A 17279-nucleotide genomic window follows, 5' to 3' on the forward strand; every position below is an offset into this window, starting at 1 on the left:
TTTGGCATCTACATTTCAGTCATGTTGATTTCTTGGGAACTTTCAACAACAACAAAAAATCCTTTCCCACCTCCAGATCTTCACACCTGCAGTTCTTCCTGCCAGGCCTTCTCTCCCCAGCTCTTTGCAAACCTGGCTCCTTCTAAGGTCTTCAGGTTTAGTCTCCCTGCTCAGCCCCACAGAGCTCTCCTCTCCATTTTTCTTAGCTTAATAATATTCCGTAATCATGTTTATTTGCATGCATACTTTTTTTTTCAGTCTCCACCAGAATGTAAGCACCCTGAGGACAGGAAGCAGGGCCTGGCACAGAGTGGGGCTCAATCGTCTTTGAATGAATGAATGTGCATCTGAGACGGTGGTTCTCAACTCTGGCTGCCTCTTTAGAATGATCTGGGAAATTTTCAACAAAAATTCTTTGGGTCCTACACTCCCCTCCCCCACCACACACACACACAAAATCCTGATCCAGTCAGTGTGGAATGGAGCTTGGGCACAAAAATATCTTCAGCGCTCCCTCTTCAGGTGATTCTAAGTGGCAGGCAGGGTCAGGAACCACCAGTCCAAGGGAATATAAAAAGAGTAACTTTGGAGAGTTTCGTCTCCGGTCTACACTGGCAACAACCCCATAGGTGACGCTCTCATCCGGGGTATCACGCAGGATGTAGCAATAGTTCTGCTGTAAAGAGCAGACGGAAAGACAAGTTCTTTCATATTTTCCTGGCTTAGGACAGCGGAGTAGCTTTACCGCCTGGTGTCAGGTATCGAGACTTCCCAGAACATCAGACCCCCTGGGGTTCAGCTTCAGTTATCCAACTTGATGGGGCTACTCTGGCCTCTCCTTCTTTGAGGGGCAGATGTCAGGAGCCGCCTGTACTCCAACAGGTAGCCAGGAGTCGCCGCCGCAGGGACAGTCACCTTGCTGCTCTCTGCTGAGGCTTGGCCTAGACACAGTCACCTCACTTCTGACTCCTGACCAAGTTTCCTTCTGTGGGTATTTGGGTATCGTGTGTCCATCCAGGGAAGGGGTGTATAAATAAGCTTGAAATAGCTATATGCTGTGACCATGACATCATTAGATTTACTACAGGAGAGAGGACCTGGCCCACTTTCTGTCAGTGTGACCTTCACCAGCTCATGGCCCCTGACCAAGACCCAGATGCTCCTATTAGGTTTGTGGGTTTGTGATGATGGCCGGGAGTGGGGTTGGCCAAGAGGCCCTGCAAGGACATTCCCGAGTGCCTTACAAAACGTGTCCTGAGAACCCATTTGTTCTATACTCTGATGAATGTTCATTTGCATCTCAAAAGAAAATAAACACTGGAAAGAAATTAAAAGCCCCCCCCCTTTTTTTAAAACATATTTTGCAAGGATGAACAGACACAGCAACCGGCTGCGTGCGTGGCACCCTAAATAACAGCAGGTAGTTTGTGAAATTATGAGATTGACAGCTGAGAAACTCCTGGCAATGTCCAAGCACCACATAAGAGACAACAGGCAGCCGGACATGGTGGCGCACACCTGTCATCCCAGCAGCTCAGGAGGCTGAGGCAGGAGGGTGGCGAGTTCAAAGCCAGCCTCAGCAAAAGCGAGGTGCTAAACAACTCAGTGAGACCCTGTCTCTAAATAAAATACAAAATAGGGCTGGGGGTGTGGCTCAGGGGTCAAGTGCCCCTGAGTTCAATCCCTGCTATCCAAAGAGAGAGAGAGAGAGAGAGAGAGAGAGAGAGGGAGAGAGAGAGGGGGACTCATGATGTTTCTGTAGGTTTAAAGCTATTTAAAAATAAGAAGTTGCAAAGGAAAAAATTGCACCATGGAAAATTCAGATATTTTTCCAAGAATACAACAATGATGCAGTATTAGGAAGCCTGTCAACGTAACTCAGTACCTTAAATCAGGAATGAGAAGGAGACAGGAATGAGTCAGATGGGGACCCACTAGCCTGGAAGGTCTCCCACCCCATTCAGAGTGGGAGCAAGGGGGCTTCAGAACCAGTGTGGTAGAATGTTATTCATGTTTTGGGAACAAAAACAGAATCCCTGTGTCAGACTGTTAAGACTGAGAAATAAGATTAGGAGAAGAGCTTTACTACTTACTGTATGTTTCTGAAGCATTTAAGAGCTTTCGTGTTCACCAATTCCACTAGTAGTTTTTAAAAAGAATAAATAAGATCCATATAAAGTTTCTAAAGTCATTTTGAGTCATTCTAGGTCTTCCTTTCCAGAAAGGAAAAGGACCTTTTGCATTCTAAGCTCCTCAGAGAAAGATTTAGAAACCAGGCATTTTCTCTAAAACCCATTTCCACCCCTTCAGTCTGTTGATTCTGCCAAGAAACCCTTTGAATGCCATTCCAATTGGAAGAGGAAGAGGATGGTAGCTGAGAGTTGGAGGGTAGCTTAGTGGTAGAGCACCTGCCCAGCTTGCCTGAGGTCCTGGGTTCAATTCCCAGCACCACCACCAAAAATAAAAATACCAAAAAAAAGGAAAAATTACAGTGGACATGTTGTGAAGGAATAAAAGAACTCCTTCTGTTTAGCTCTCCATCCTAAAGCCAGAGACGTGCAGCCACAGAAAGTCCTTCAGAATGAAATCTGAGTGTCCTCAAGTCCTCTGCTCTGGTCCCTCCCCCATAGCCTTACATTCACCCACCAGATTTCCCTGTGAGCAGCTCCTTCTCCAAGACCCAGAGGAGGACTCGCAGGGAGAGGAGAGTTCACACCCACACTTGATGCTGAAAGAGGCTCTTCAGCTGTTGTTCAAGCCGACAGCAGCCCCTATTCCTGGACTCACTCAAGGTCTCTCCTAGGAGCCCTGGAAAGATGGTTGTTTGCAGAGGAGGGGGTCACATACGAGATACTGGACTGGCAACAAGCGATCAGGGCTGGTGGAGACCCATTCGTGGCTTGCACCCAAGTACCCCCCAAGTCAGGTGGTCAGCATGGCCGCCCTGACCTGTATTGAACAACTCCAATGGCCCCAGGCCCCCTCCCATCCCACTTGAGCTCATGGGCAATGAATGCCTGGTCGATGGAGGTGCCCTTCAACATGGCACAGAAGGGCTGTTCTTCCCACACTGTTGGTCATTGCTGCTGAGGGCATAAAACTGTCTTCTTATTCAAAAAGCCAAGAGTTCACCTTGTTTGAGGCAATATAATGACACGGAGTCTCATTATATTTTCTTTGGTTGTGGCAACATCAGCCATCACTATGACTAATCTCTGAACTATGTTTTTTAAGGAAGAAAGAAAGAATAATGAGTAGTTTGGGAGAGGCCACCTCTTCCTAGTTCTAGATTGAATTATGAGCTCTGGATTCAGGCTTCCTAATGTTCTGTGCAGGGACTTGGATTATGAAGCCTCCAGAACAGCTTCTCAAACTTGGGTCCTCAAAGATTTGGATCCAGCCAGGTTATTCTGTTGCACCCCAAAGATCTCGGCTTTCGGATAAGAATAGCACAGGGAGTAGCAACTCGGTAAAACGAACATTTGTTGAACATATACTCTGTGCTGGGTCAGTGCTAAAACCCTTCATGTGCATTAACTCACTGAATGCTCCAATGTGAAGTAGGTGCTGTTACTGATGTCCCCAATTTATGGATGAAGATACCGCACCTAGAAATGTCAGTAACTCACTTTAGCTCTCACAGCTGTTAAGACATGGAATTTGAACTCTGGTCTCCCTAAGCTTAGAGTTCATAGTCCATTCCATAGTTTCTTGGAATATATTTCAAGATATTGGGCATCTTAACCTCGTAGAGGACAGCTGCCTGCACCAAAGGTTTTCAATCCTGTGAAACTGTAAGTGGAAGCAACCCAACTGTCCATAGAGGGATGGGTGGATACACAAGTCGTGGCCCATGCCTGCCATAGAATATTATCCTACATTAAAAAGAAGGGGATTTCTGAAACATAGGTGAACTCTAAAGGCATCAGCCAGTCACAGAATGGCAAACACTACATGGTTCTGTGCCGCAGTCTGGCTGGGCACAAAATCACGAGCCACTCAAGCAGCAACAAAGTTTATTTTTTGAAACTGCCGCCAATGTCTGGTACCGCCCGGGGAAGATTTTTTCCACCCACGCGGCCTCCTCCCGGACCCGCAGAGAGAGCTCCTCCCCCGGAACTCCCTCCTACTGTACTTCCCCAACCAATGGGAACTCTCCAGGAGTCCCGTAGCCGGCCTAGGTGAACAGCAGGAGTCCAATATCCATATGAATGCAAATCTTAACATAATCATATCATCTCAATGGCTAGCTGGCATCACCTTTAGACCAAAAATGCCATGCATCATATACTTGGCTCTTAGCAGTTCTGCATCTAGGAGGTACCCAGGACAGTCAAATTCATAGAGTCAGAAAGTAGAATTATCATCTTCAGGGGTGGAAGGGTAGGTGGAATGAGGAGTTTAGCAGATGTGGAATTTCCATTTAGGAAAGAAAAAGTTCTGGATATGGTTGGTGGTGATGTTTGCACAACAATGTGAAGATACTTAAATGTCATTGAACTGTGCACCTAAAAATGGTGAATTTTATGCATAAATCACCATGATAAATGCAACCCTCAAAATGTGTGCCTCGTCCCCACACCAGTTTAAGTCAGAGTCTCTCTGGGACAAGGCCCAGATATCTAATGATCTTAACTTCCCATCTGTTCCTAATGGGCTCTCAGGGTGCAGAACCCCAGATCTGGGACTCCGATTTCTGGAACTCACCAGAAGTCCCCGAGTTGTCACAGGTCCTCACTCTCTTGTGCAAACAAGGTGCCTGAAGCAAGTCCTCCTCGTTACTGATCCTCCGAGGCTATTGCTGACTAAGGTGGCTCAGCTCCAGGAATTAATGAAAGGCTCCAAAAGCAAAAAGTTCTGTGGAATCCTGGGTATTTCTCTGTCTTGGAATTGTCCGCACACACCTAACCCCCCTTGATCGTCCAGGAAGAGGACAATCATTACTGCAGTGATGATTTCAAAGCAAAAATAGAAGTTTCCAGTGAAACCTATGGTTCACACCACTGATGGAGACCCTCAGTACATATCTCTTAAATAAATATGTCAGACTTCTTTAAGCTGCAGCTCAACTTTGGGGTGATTCTTAGCAGTGGGAAAACAAAGAGGGCTTATTGTAATGGAGATGAATAGTTCTGGGTCTTTAGCTGAGCTGCAAGGATTCTTGAGCACCTTCTCTGGGCCTGCCCCGGGCTAGCTCAGAGAACTCCAAGATGCCCTCGAGGCACGCACATTCTGCAGGGCAACTTCCAGGTCCGTACCTCTATTTAATCCATACAGATACCTTGAGCTCCTACCCTATGCCAGACACTGCTCAAAGAGCAAAAGAGGCAACATTTAAATATTTAACAAGTTTGGCACAAACACAGAATCAGAAAGGAAGTTCCTCTGAGCCCAGTAATAACCTATAACATGCTGGATTATGGAGATATGGAGGAGGGGCGGGATAGACAGGACATTGGGGAAAGGAGACAAAGCTTAGTGCAACCTTTTAATAGGGAAAGCTCTACCTGTAGGTATCGGTTGAATGACAGGCTTGGCCTGGGCATAGAGGTGGTCCATTCCATCAAAGTCCCTGACCTCAGGGACTGCCCTTCTCATGCAGAAACAGGTGAACTTTTATTATAAATGACCAAATAGCAAATATTTGAGGCCTAACAAGCCCTACAGTCTCTGTCCCAACTATTTAATCAAAATAGTCACAGACAATAGTAAACAGATGGATGTGGCTATGTTCCAAGCAAACTTTTATAAAAAGAGGCAGAGGACTGGGTTGGGCTCATGGGTCCTAGTTTGCATAGTTGGTGCTAGTGGACAAGACAGATGTCCCCCTTCATCCTATCATCCTACAAACGTGTGCCAAGCAAAAAGGCACTGGTATATGGTGCTAAACAAATTAGACAACGGGTTCCTGCCCACATAGTCATAATATTCCCATGGGAGAGACAAAATCAATCCTTTTAGTAGTCTCTGGGACATGCTAAGATGAAAGCAATCAGGAAATACAGAGAGGGTGGTTGACTCTACCTTGGAGTTGAGGGGAGGCTTTTCCCAGAGGACTTGCAAACCATGCTGTGTGCTCCTCAGCCCAGAGCTGAGAGGAGCAGAGTCACCGAGACCTCCTAGAGACGTTTGATAAGGACAGCCTGCGAACCCTCAGGCCTTGTGGGTGTGTGATGTCACCAGCTCTTCCCTTGTGTCCCCCAGTCTCTGAACAGCTACAACGAAGGAGACTTGGAAGGAGCCAGGCGGCTGGGGAGGAATGCCAAGTGGGTGGCCATCGCATCCATCGTCATCGGCCTTCTGATCATCGGCATCTCTTGTGCTGTGCACTTCTCGAGGAAGTAAGTAGGCCTTCTGAATCCCTCCCCGTGGGAACGCCTCCTCCTGACTGCCCACTGGCACCTGCTAGGATGGGTTAGGGTCCACTTCAGTAACAAACAACTCAAAACAAAAGGCATTTCCTATCTGCTTCACGTGACCCCGGACCATGTTGTCAGGAGGAGGTCTCTCCTCGACACAGTCATTCAGGGCCCCAGGATGACCCAGCTCCACCACCCTGCAGCTATCCTACCTAGAAAAGTGGGTGACTGGATTCAGCTTGTCATGACCACTGTCTTTTTGAATTGTAACCACCACGATTGCCCAGAATAATGCTAGTCGTTTGTCCTGCATAATTTCCCAGCAACTATAAATAGACAAAACCATCGGAGTGGTATGTGGGAGCTTTAAAACCAGATTCTGGCTCCAAGGATGCACCTGAATCTTTGATCTTAAGATAAACCAGATACATTCTAGCCAGGTTGGAGTCCGTTTTGTCCTAACCCATACACCCTCTTTCTGACCAAATTGTGAGAATTCAACTCTCTTGCTGCCACCCCGGATGATGCTTCCATCAGCAAGAACCCTAATAAATTTCACCCTTTGCAATCCCAGCCTCTCTCTTGAGTCTCACCACATCTTGGGGTGGGTCCTCGTCCACTAGAACTGGGTTTTTCTAGAACAAGGGGTCGACAAACATTATCTACAAAGGGCTAGGTATTAAATATTTTAGGCCTGGCAGGCTTTATGGTCCCAGTCACTGTCTCGGACACAACTATTTGAGTCTGCCATCCTAACACAAGAGGAGCCTTGGGCAATATGCAAATGAGCAAGTGCAGTATGCAAATGAGCGAGTGGCTGTGTTCCACTACAATTTTATTTATGAAAATAAGATATCTTGTCTGTGGTCCTCTGATCTAGAACATGGTGTATCCTCAGGCTGAGACAGGGAGAAGGAGGAGGATCAGAGAACCTCATGTGGACTTTTCATGGCAGAAGTCCGGGAGTCACAAATGTCACTCAGGCTCACCATTAGACGAAGAAAACCAGTCACACAGTCCCATCTAACAGTGACAGGGTGGGAAATGCCTGGGAGTTCATGGTGTATTTAGGAGTGTTCCTTGATCTGCATTACCACATGATCTGTAAGATGATTTCCTGTGTGATGTGGCCTTAAACTAGCCCAGTGATTCTTAGTTTAAGGGCCAAAAGAACCACGTGTGGTTTGGGTATCAGGGATGAGCCCTGATCTCATAAAGAGACGGAGGCTGTTAATTGGGACACGTGTCTTCTGATTTCTTCAATGAGCTGAGCTAAGCTCCATCTGCTAGAATCAATGACTCTTTCCACTAGAGCTCTGAAAGAGGACGAGGGGGTATGATGGACAACCCAGACCCAAAAATTACAAGTCCACATCCATCTGTGTCTAGCGGGGTAAATTCTGGTGATACAGATAAGAATGCCGAGAAATTCTTTAAGTTTCTGCCGGAGAGGTACAACTATGTCTTCCTATATCCTTGACCCCATTCACTTTGCCCCTTGAGCTGGGCAGGGTGATTCCTTGGCTCAGTTGACTAGAGAAGCTCATCTGGGTGGGTGAGGGAGGAAGTAGGCATCCTTCATCCCGCCAGATCAGCCAGCTTGACCTTGGCAACCAAGAGAGCAGCGGATATCACAGTGGACCAACTTCCTATCGGACATGCCAGAACTAGGAGCAGTCAGTGGCCAGATGGAGGGGGTGATGTCAAGACAGAAACTGTCCCAAGTGAAAAAATAGGTGGCTCTGCCCCCAAAAGGGAGAAAAGGACATGGACACAGGAAGCTCAAGGCTTCTTGCTTTGATGGCACGGATGTCAATAGGGTCTAATTGATTGAAAGTTTATGATATGGGCCCATGAAGAGGAAGACAGTTGGGAAACAGTTGTGGACCCTCCTGACTTTATCCTTTAAAGAAGGCACAACATGCTGTGTGTGTGTGTGTGTGTATGTATGCACATGCACACGCGTGCATCATGGAGTACAGGATCAGTGGTGCAGATCAGCCTGATCCCAGGCCCTCTCTTAGCATTGACTCACCTTCAGCCATTTGTTTAACTTCTCCTAACCTCGGTTTCCTCATCTGCCTAATGGGGGTTGTAATAGTACCCATTTAATTTCATAAAACTATTGTAAAAGTTAATTAGATTGACCCACAGAATTTGTGGAGTTTGCTGTCTGTTTCTTAAGTGGTACACTAAAAATGCTGACCATTCATGAAGCCCATTATTACTACTGTCACCAACATTATGGATAATGAGGACCCCAGGATATAAAATGCCATTAAATAGAGTTCAAGGCTCTGTATCTGTGACTCACACTCAAAGGACGGTGTTCCCAGGGAATGAGACCAAGTCTTGGCTAAACTCCTGAGGATTAGGGAAATACTCACTGCCCAGATCAGAGCGTGAGCTAAGAGGGTTATAATAATAGCAATCCACACTGGTATTGACCTTGTCATTTGTCAGACACCATTCCAAACACTTACATAGATTAATCCTTGTTGAAGCCTCACAGCAATCCAAAGAGGTAGGTATTATTATCCCCATTTTTCAGAGAAGGAAACTGAGGCTCAGAGATGAAGGGATTTGTGTAAATTTCCATAGCTAATTAGTGGGAAACAGGATGTGAGTGTGTTAGGGCTTGAGTGTGTGTTCTTCATGCTGTTCTTTACCACAACTGCACACGACCTCCACAACAATGTGACCCTTCTGGTATGCACAGAAACGAAGGCAGTACTTAGCACTTGCCTTAGAACTAATGCCAGCACCCCTTTACAAGGGGATGGGGTTAGGGTTTCCCACTACAAAACATGTGAGGACCCAGGCCAAGGGTCACCAAGTCCAAGTACTGCAGGACTCAGGCAGGGAGCCTATGTGAATGAAGGAGCCTGGTCACGGGGCAATAGGGAGTGGTGGGGACTGTGGTTGATTGGTTTAAAGAGAACAGCTACCACTCTGCCCCAATTTTACCACTTAGCACTTAAGGCCCCATTTTTCAAGAGGTGTTAGAGATCTGGGCTTTTGTATAAGCTCTTCTGATTTTTGGATGTTGACTGCAAATTCATAGTGTTACAGCCTGGGTACTAACTACTTTGTATTTAGTTGGCAATCGGTGGTGGACAATTTGGCTTTCAAAGATTAGTTACCATGAGACATTGTCTAAGAAGTTTTGTAAGGGGCACGGAAGTCTTCCTAGATAGGGACGGCCTTCGTTCCTCTTATGTTTCTTTCTGGATGTGTATATACTTGTGATTGAAGCTTGCTTACTTAGGAATACAAAGTATGAGAGAGGGTGATTTCTCATTCCTTCTTCCTAAGGGGCAGTGTCTCCCAATGGTTAGAGCCTAGACTTTAGCATCAGTTTTAGCAAGATTCAAATCCTAGTTCCAACGCACAGACCATATGAGCAAGTTATTAAATTCTCTATGACTCTATTTCCCTATTAAATAAAAACAGAATTATTTCCCTATCTATAAATTCAGATTCCTTTTTATGGTTCTGGGGATTAAACCCAGGGTGCTCTACTACTGAGATATATTCCCAGTTCCTTTTTTTGTTTTGTTTTCATTTTGAGACAGAATCTCACTAAGTTGCTGAGGCTGGCCTTGAACTTGCGATCTTCCAGTCTCAGCCTCCAGAGTCAGTGGGATTACAGGTGTGCACCACCTCAGATTCCTTTTAAATATTTTCCCTCCATGTTATCAAAGAGAACAACAAAAAAAGTTTCCAGAGTTAGAATCCCATGGAGAAACTCGAATTTAAAGTGTTTGTCATGTGTGTGCAAGAGAGAGACACACAGAAAAGAGAGACTGACACAGGGAGAAGAGGCAGAAAGAGTAGGAGGGAGCGGGAGTAAAAGAATGAGCCAGACAAATAAAGGAAAAAATGACAGAGAAAGACAATAAGGAACTAATTCTTAGAAAATGAAATCAATTCTATTTTCCTATAAAGATAAAAAAAAAATATAGCCAATTTCTCAATAATCCTTTGGAATAAAAATTCCCCAGCCCTAGTTTACTAGAAGAACTGAATGGCAATGCATAGCCACTAAGGAAGAGTTCCCAACCCTTACACTGCAGAAGAATGATCTGGAAGGTTTAGAAGTCCTCATCCAAACCCACCTTCAAAAGATTCCAGCTCAGCCAGGCGCAGTGGCCCACGCCTGTCATCCCAGCAGCTCAGGAGGCTGAGGCAGGAGGATCGCGAGTTCAAAGCCAGCCTCAGCAACAGCAAGGCCCTAAGCAACTCAGTGAGACCCTGTCTCTAAATAGAATACAAAATAGGGCTGGGGGTGTGGCTCAGGGGTTGAGTGCCCCTGAGTTCAATCCCTGGTACCCCGCCCCAACACCAAAAAAAGAAAATTCCAGCTCACTAAGATAAGACATGAATCCCAGGAATCCGCATCTTTTCAGCTCTTCACACCACCCTGGAGATTCAGACACTGGTAGTTAGCAGAACCCTCTTTGCCAAGTCCTAGAAAATTTCCTCTCCCACACCCAAAAGGAAGACCACACCTACGACGGTAGCTGTTAACACTGGGGTCAGTTTTCATTTACATCAGCAAACTCATCCTCCCAATTTGTTCCAAGTCATTGCCAAGGACGGGGAATAGGGTTACTGCCGAGCAGATGTCCCCAGAGGAGTTTCTGTTGGAACAACCTAAAGGTAGCAAGGACTTCCAGAGAGGGCTGGGGAAATCTGACTTCAAAGGACACCAATTCCCAGATATGGTGGCTCGTGCCTATAATCCCAGTTACTCAGAGGCTGAGGCCGGAGGCTAGCATGTTTGAGGCCAGCCTGGACAAATTATGAGGCCCTATCTCAGAAAAACAAAAGGTAAGAAAGGAAGGAAGGAAGGAAGGAAGGAAGGAAGGAAGGAAAGAAAATTTTTAAAAAATTTAAAAAGATACCAAGTCTGGAGATCAGATAAAAAGCCATAAATGTGTGTCTAAGTTTCAATCAAAAATGTAAACTGCCTTTTAGTCCTTGCCTTTCAAAATATTTGTCTTTTTCCTCAATGTCCCACCTGTTGAAGAACAGATTGAAATCCCAAGTGGTTGAAATTCCAGGGAGTAGCTTTCTTGGAATAGCCTCAGATCCTGATAGTCTTTACCCAAATTCATCAGAAGGTCTTATTCATTCTAATTTTACAGGATATCTGCGTCAGCCATGTGGTAATTGGGCAAAGAAAGATAGGATTTGATGTGATCCAATTCGTAAGATCTGAGAATCACTTGAGTCAAAATGTTCAATAAGTTTGACTTGAACACTGTGTTGACAGAAATGTACTGGTCCAAACGGAATCAGAAACTTGGAGTCTCCCCCAAATCAGAAAAAAAAAAAATTCTGCCCTTGAGTTGCTGGGGAGAGTGAAATGATGAATCACACAGGTGAAGTGTCCACCTACGATGGCCCTCTCTTTTACCAGTCTTAATGAATTCCAATGCCCATCCTAAACCAGCGCACTGCAGGAGTTAGGGTCAGATCCCACCAGCTCATGCTCATTCTCGTGAGACTTCCCCTATGTCAGATGCCAATCATAAGCCCCAGACTATGACATGTGCTTTGGACCAATCAGGTATAAATCAGGAGTTTCTCAAACCCCGTCTTCAGGTTCTGTTAACTTGCTGGGAGGATTCACAGAATTCAGGGAAACACTTACTTATGTTTACTCATTTATTATAAAGTACATCCCAAGGATGTAGATGAACATCAGAAGAAATGCATAGGGCACGGGATGCAGGAAGGGGTACAGAGGGTTCCATCCTTCTCTGAGCCCGCACCCTCCAGGCACACGTCCAGCAGTGCGGGACCTAATAGAAACCTGTCTCTGGAGAGTTTTATGGAAGCTTCACTATGTAAGCATGATTGATTGCATCATGGGCCTTGATGGTCAATTAACCCTTCATCCCTTTACCCCCTCCCTGGAAGTTGGGGTGAGGAGGTCAGGCTGAATGTTCCAAACTTCTAACCCTATGCTGTGTTCCCCTGGCAACCAGCCCCCATCCGAGTCTACCCAGCACCCACCGAGAGTCACTTTTTAGGACAAAAGATGCTCCTGTTGCCCAGAAAACTCTAAGGGCTCTAGAAACTCTGTGTCAGAAACTTGAGTCAAAGAGCAAATATTGGAACAGAAGATTCTCTTAGCACCCGGATCTACAAGAGTATTGGGAACTTTGTCTTAGGATCCAGAATTAGGGACCAAATATTTAGTCTTTATTGTCTCACACTATGACACCTAAGCTGCCTGCTAGAATCCTCTGTTCTTGTTCTTTTCCTGGGAAGTTAGTGGTTTCCTCTTCCTCCTTCCTTGTGGACATGTTCCTGGTCACTTGTCTTGATGTCCTATGAAATTCACTGGGACTTCCTTAGTGGCATAGCCAGTTAACCATGACCAAGTTTGGGTACAAGGGAGACAAGTGTTCTCAGCCATAAGTATGATACACTCAGATGACCCAGTGATCATCTGGGAGTGTACAGTGGAGCTGTGTCTTTTTGAAGGTGTCTTAAGTCCTGAAACCATGTTCCAGGCTCTTGACCATGGAGTAGAGTGGCAGCGAGAATCTCCTCCTCCATTGGAAGGTTTTTGTTTTTGTTGGCGGGTTGGGGGCCGCGGGTGTTTTTGGTTGTTGTTTTTGTTTTTGTATTGAGGATTGAACCCAAGGGCACTTTACCACTGAGCCACATCCCCAGCCCTTTTTAATGTTTTTATTTGGAAACAGCTCTCTTATTAAGTTGCTTGGAGCCTCGCTAAGTTGCTGAGGCTGACTATGAACTTGCAATCCTGATGCCTCAGCCTCCCACGTCACTGGGATTACAGGTCTATCTATGCCACACCATGCCCAGTGCTTTTTTTCTTTTTGAGTGACATAAATAGTTGATTTGCCATAAGTTAAATGCATATACAAGGTGAGCCACTGAACTCGAATCTCTGAGTGATCTCAGAGATATCTAAATAGCCAGGTACACATCCAACCATGCATTAAAAGTGCTCGCATGTTATTCTTCACCTTAGGAGCTTTTATGTTCCAAGGTTTATATTAAGGAAGAACTTGACCTTTGGGGAGGGCTAAGGGTCCCAAGATTGTGTCCCATTAATAGGGACATGGAGTGAGGAGCTATTAATCCATTCTTCACCAGGAAAGCATCTCTCTTATAAACACACTGACATGAATGCAGTTCTCTGGCCTCAAAACATCCTATCTAGATGGGAGGGAAGTATGTCAAGGTAGGCCTAAAGCAAGAACGTGGCCTTTTTGCAAAAAAAAAAAAAAACCATAAATCAAATCCGTCTTCTTTCCTGTACTATGGGCGAGGGCAAGGTTTCCCGGGAGTTGTTTCTACCCAGATGTGTCTTTGGAGAATTTTTGTGATTCCATAATGAAAAATGAGGATATCACCCATTTCCCCAGGTCAGAAGGGACTTTGTTGGCTCAGATAAGTTGAGGGAGAGATAAGTCAGAAATAAGTTGCCATCAGAGAATGGATTTTTTAAATGTGAGGGGCACATAAGCTTATGGGATGTTGGGGAAGAAATCAGAATAAACATGAAAAAAGATGGTCCCCCTCACGAGCCAGCGGGGAAGCACAAATTCAAGCAATAATGAAATACTGTGTGATTTTGTCTGCCAGATTGAAACAATTAAAACGATGGATAATATCTGTGTTGGCAGGGTGCAAAAAAATGGATACAATACCATTGGTGGAGGAGTAAATGGGATAGTCTCTGGCAAGTCAACTTGAATGTGTAGTCAGCACTCTGTATCCATAGGTTTCACACCTGTGGATTCTACCAACTACAAATTTGGGGAGGGGGAATTGCATCTATCTTAAAAATGTACAGATTTTTTTTGTCATTGATCCCTAAACAATAAAATATAACAACGATTTACACAGGATCTACATTGCATTAGGGATTATGAGTGGTCTAGAGAGGATCTAGGATGTGCAAAAGGGCTACGCAGATACTCTGCCATTTTATATACAGAACATGAGCTTCTGTGGACTTGGGTGGCCAGGGTGGGTCCTGGAACCAATCCTCCTTGGATTCCAAAGGACAATGATACTTATTAAACTTTAAAATCCACATGCCTGCCAACCCAGCAATTCCACTTCTCAAAATCCACCCTGGATACAGGTGCACACAAATGCACGTGAAACAGTAATTCTGCACCCCGGCTACACATCAGAATCACCTGGGGGGCTTTTTAAAAATTCTGAAGCCCAGAGCCCACCCTAGGGGAAATTTTATTAGAATCTCCCGTGATAGGAACGGGCACCAGCAGGTTTTAGGCTCACCAAGGAATTCTAACGTGCAGCATGTGTTATGAAACATAGATATGCAATGAGTTCACGGCAGCTTGGTTTGAAATAAGGGAAACCTTGAAACAATCTAAATGTCCATCCATTGGAAGTTTATGTAAGTAGCAGCTTATTCTCAGGATGGGATACTACACTGCATTTAAACATGAAAACATCTGTCCTACTACAACTTTACAAGGCCCTGCACGATCGGTTTGCTGCCTCTCTGACCCATCTCGTGGCACTCTCCCCATCATGCCATAGTGGATTCTTCTGTTGGAGGAGTGCAAATATGTTCCTGCCCCAGGGTCTTTGCACTTGCTCTTGCCTCAGCCTGAAACTCTGTTTATTCATATCCATGCAGCACATACCATCTCTTCCTCAGATGCTTGCTCAGCTATTACCTTAGCTTTATCCAATTTTACTTTTCTTCCTAGCATTTACCACTCCCTGGTTCCCCATACTGGGATGAAAAACACAGGAAAGTTTTCATTTCTGTCATTTCCCATAATTATAGACCACAGCCCTTAAGGATGCCTACTTTGAAGCTAGAGCGCTAGAGTTTCAATCCAGGGTCCTTGGGCACGTCTTTTAACCCATCTGTGCCTCAGTTTTCTCTTGCATAAAATGGGGATAATAACAGTACCTACCTTCTGGAGCTGGAAAGATTCAATTGCATAAATCACTGTCTGACACTCTCTACTGTGTGATTGTCAGGTATTAAAAGGGTCAGTGGGGGCTGGGGTTGTGATTCAGTGGGAGAACATGAGGCCATGGGTGTGATCTTCAGCACCACATAAAAATAAAGGTACTGTGTCCACCCACTACTAATATATATATATATTTTTTTATTTAATATATTATATTAATAATATATTATATTATTTAATATATTATATTTATATAATTTAATATTATATTAATAATATAATATATTATTTAATTTTTAAATATATATATTTAAAAAAGAATCACCAGTACTGAAAGTGATGCCCATCATGTAATTGTTTATCGAATAAATTAACAAGTAAACAAAAAAAATTGCAGAAAAACATACAGTAAGCCCTCCATTTCTGTGGGCTCTGCATCTGACTATTCAACCAACAGCAGGGGAAACAAATTACTTTTTAAATTGCATCTGTACTGAACATGCATAGACTTTTTTCTTGTTATTATTCCCTAAACAAAACAGTGTAACAACTACTTACACGGCAGTTACATTGTACTAGATAGTATAAGTAACCCGCAGATGATTGAAAGTATGTTAGGATGTTCCATTTTCTATAAAAGACTTGAGCATCTGTGGATTTTTTTATCCTTGGGAGTCTGGAACCAACCCTCCAAGGATACTGAGGGACAACTGTATACAGCATGAGCCCATTAAGTAAACACACACACACACACACACAAAATGAATATATAATTTCCAACTGCATATTTCTGGATTTAAATGCAGAGGGAAAAAAAATGGCTGTAGAGGCACGCAGAAGTTCTAGCAGCACCACTCTCCATTGGAAAGGAGAATGGGATTCAGACATGCTAGAGGCATTTGGTGGCATCTGTGTCATTCAGCTTTTTCCATGTGCCACGTGGACCATAAAATAGACTTTCCAAATGTTAAATATTTCTCAAAAGGAATCCTCTGCTCAGGGTCCAAAGCACGCAGACCTGCTTGTCCTTCTCAACATCTGTTTACCCAGAATAATCTCCCTTAAGTAAGGCAGACGGCAAGCCAAGGAAGCCGGCCACCGAGGCTCGGGCGCTGTGGGTCTGCCTGTCTGTCTGTGTGTCTCACTGTCTGTCTGTACCTCACAGCTCCTGAGAAGCCTGCTGCAGCCGCCAGCGTGGAGGATGGTCCTCATCTGCACACCCCCCTTCCCCAAAGACACTGAGGGATGGATCCCCGACTTTGGACTGTGAGATCCTTTCCTCCAGGACTCTCCAGAGGCAGGTCCCTGGCCAACCAACAACAAAAGTCCAAGATTCAGCAACCCAAACAGCACGGCCACATCAGCCAATGTCCCCGATTAGTATATAAAGAAGAGGAAGAAGAAGAAAAGAAGGCTCCCATTCTGAGTGGAGCCAAGCTTTGTGTCCATGCCTCCTCCCTCAAGATGATCTCCAGATGTCTCCTTTCACGGGGTGGGGAGGTCTGAACTGGGGGGGAGTAGGAAGTTTCCAGAAAGCGCGGTGGATGCTGGGGCCTCTGCGGCATGTTTAAAGTTGTCTAATGCAGTTGAATTGTGTGTGTTTGTTCTTTCAATTTTTTTAGAGGTGGCAGGCAAGCTCTTTGGTTTTCCCGAACGCCACCCAGCTATGCCACCCCCTCGTATTTCTTTTCTGTCCGCAAACCCCTAAGGTGGGAATGCGCTGGCTTTGTTTTGTTTGTTTATCTATTTATTTATTTTGAGACAGGGTCTCACTGAGTCGCTGAGGGCCCCATAAGTTGCTGAGGCTGGCTTTGAACTTGCGATCCTCCTGCCTCAGCCTCCCGAGTCTCTGGGATGACAGGCGTGCACCACCGCACCCAGCTTGGGACTGGCTTTGTGACACAATGATTCTACCTGTTGGAACACGCTAACGGTGTCTTGCAGAGAGAAGGCGTGTACCACGGGTGGCGCC

General features: G+C 45.1%; 1 protein-coding gene across 1 annotated transcript in view; it reads left to right on the forward strand.

Annotated features, from left to right (window-relative positions):
- Tmem233 (transmembrane protein 233) overlaps positions 1-16898 on the forward strand; it is a 34723-nt gene extending 17825 nt beyond the window's left edge. Inside the window, exons 2-3 of the mRNA XM_046456540.2 lie at positions 6205-6341; positions 16473-16898. Coding sequence (XP_046312496.1) covers positions 6205-6341; positions 16473-16479 — 144 coding nt within the window. The 3' untranslated portion in view covers positions 16480-16898. The remainder of the gene's footprint in view (positions 1-6204; positions 6342-16472) is intronic.
- The last annotated feature ends 381 nt before the right edge of the window (positions 16899-17279 follow it).

The sequence above is a fragment of the Marmota monax genome, unplaced genomic scaffold, assembly GCF_021218885.2.
Source record: "Marmota monax isolate L192 unplaced genomic scaffold, Marmota_monax_Labrador192_F-V1.1 WCK01_AAM20220418_F8-fsc00185, whole genome shotgun sequence".
In the NCBI taxonomy this organism is placed as follows: domain Eukaryota; kingdom Metazoa; phylum Chordata; class Mammalia; order Rodentia; family Sciuridae; genus Marmota; species Marmota monax.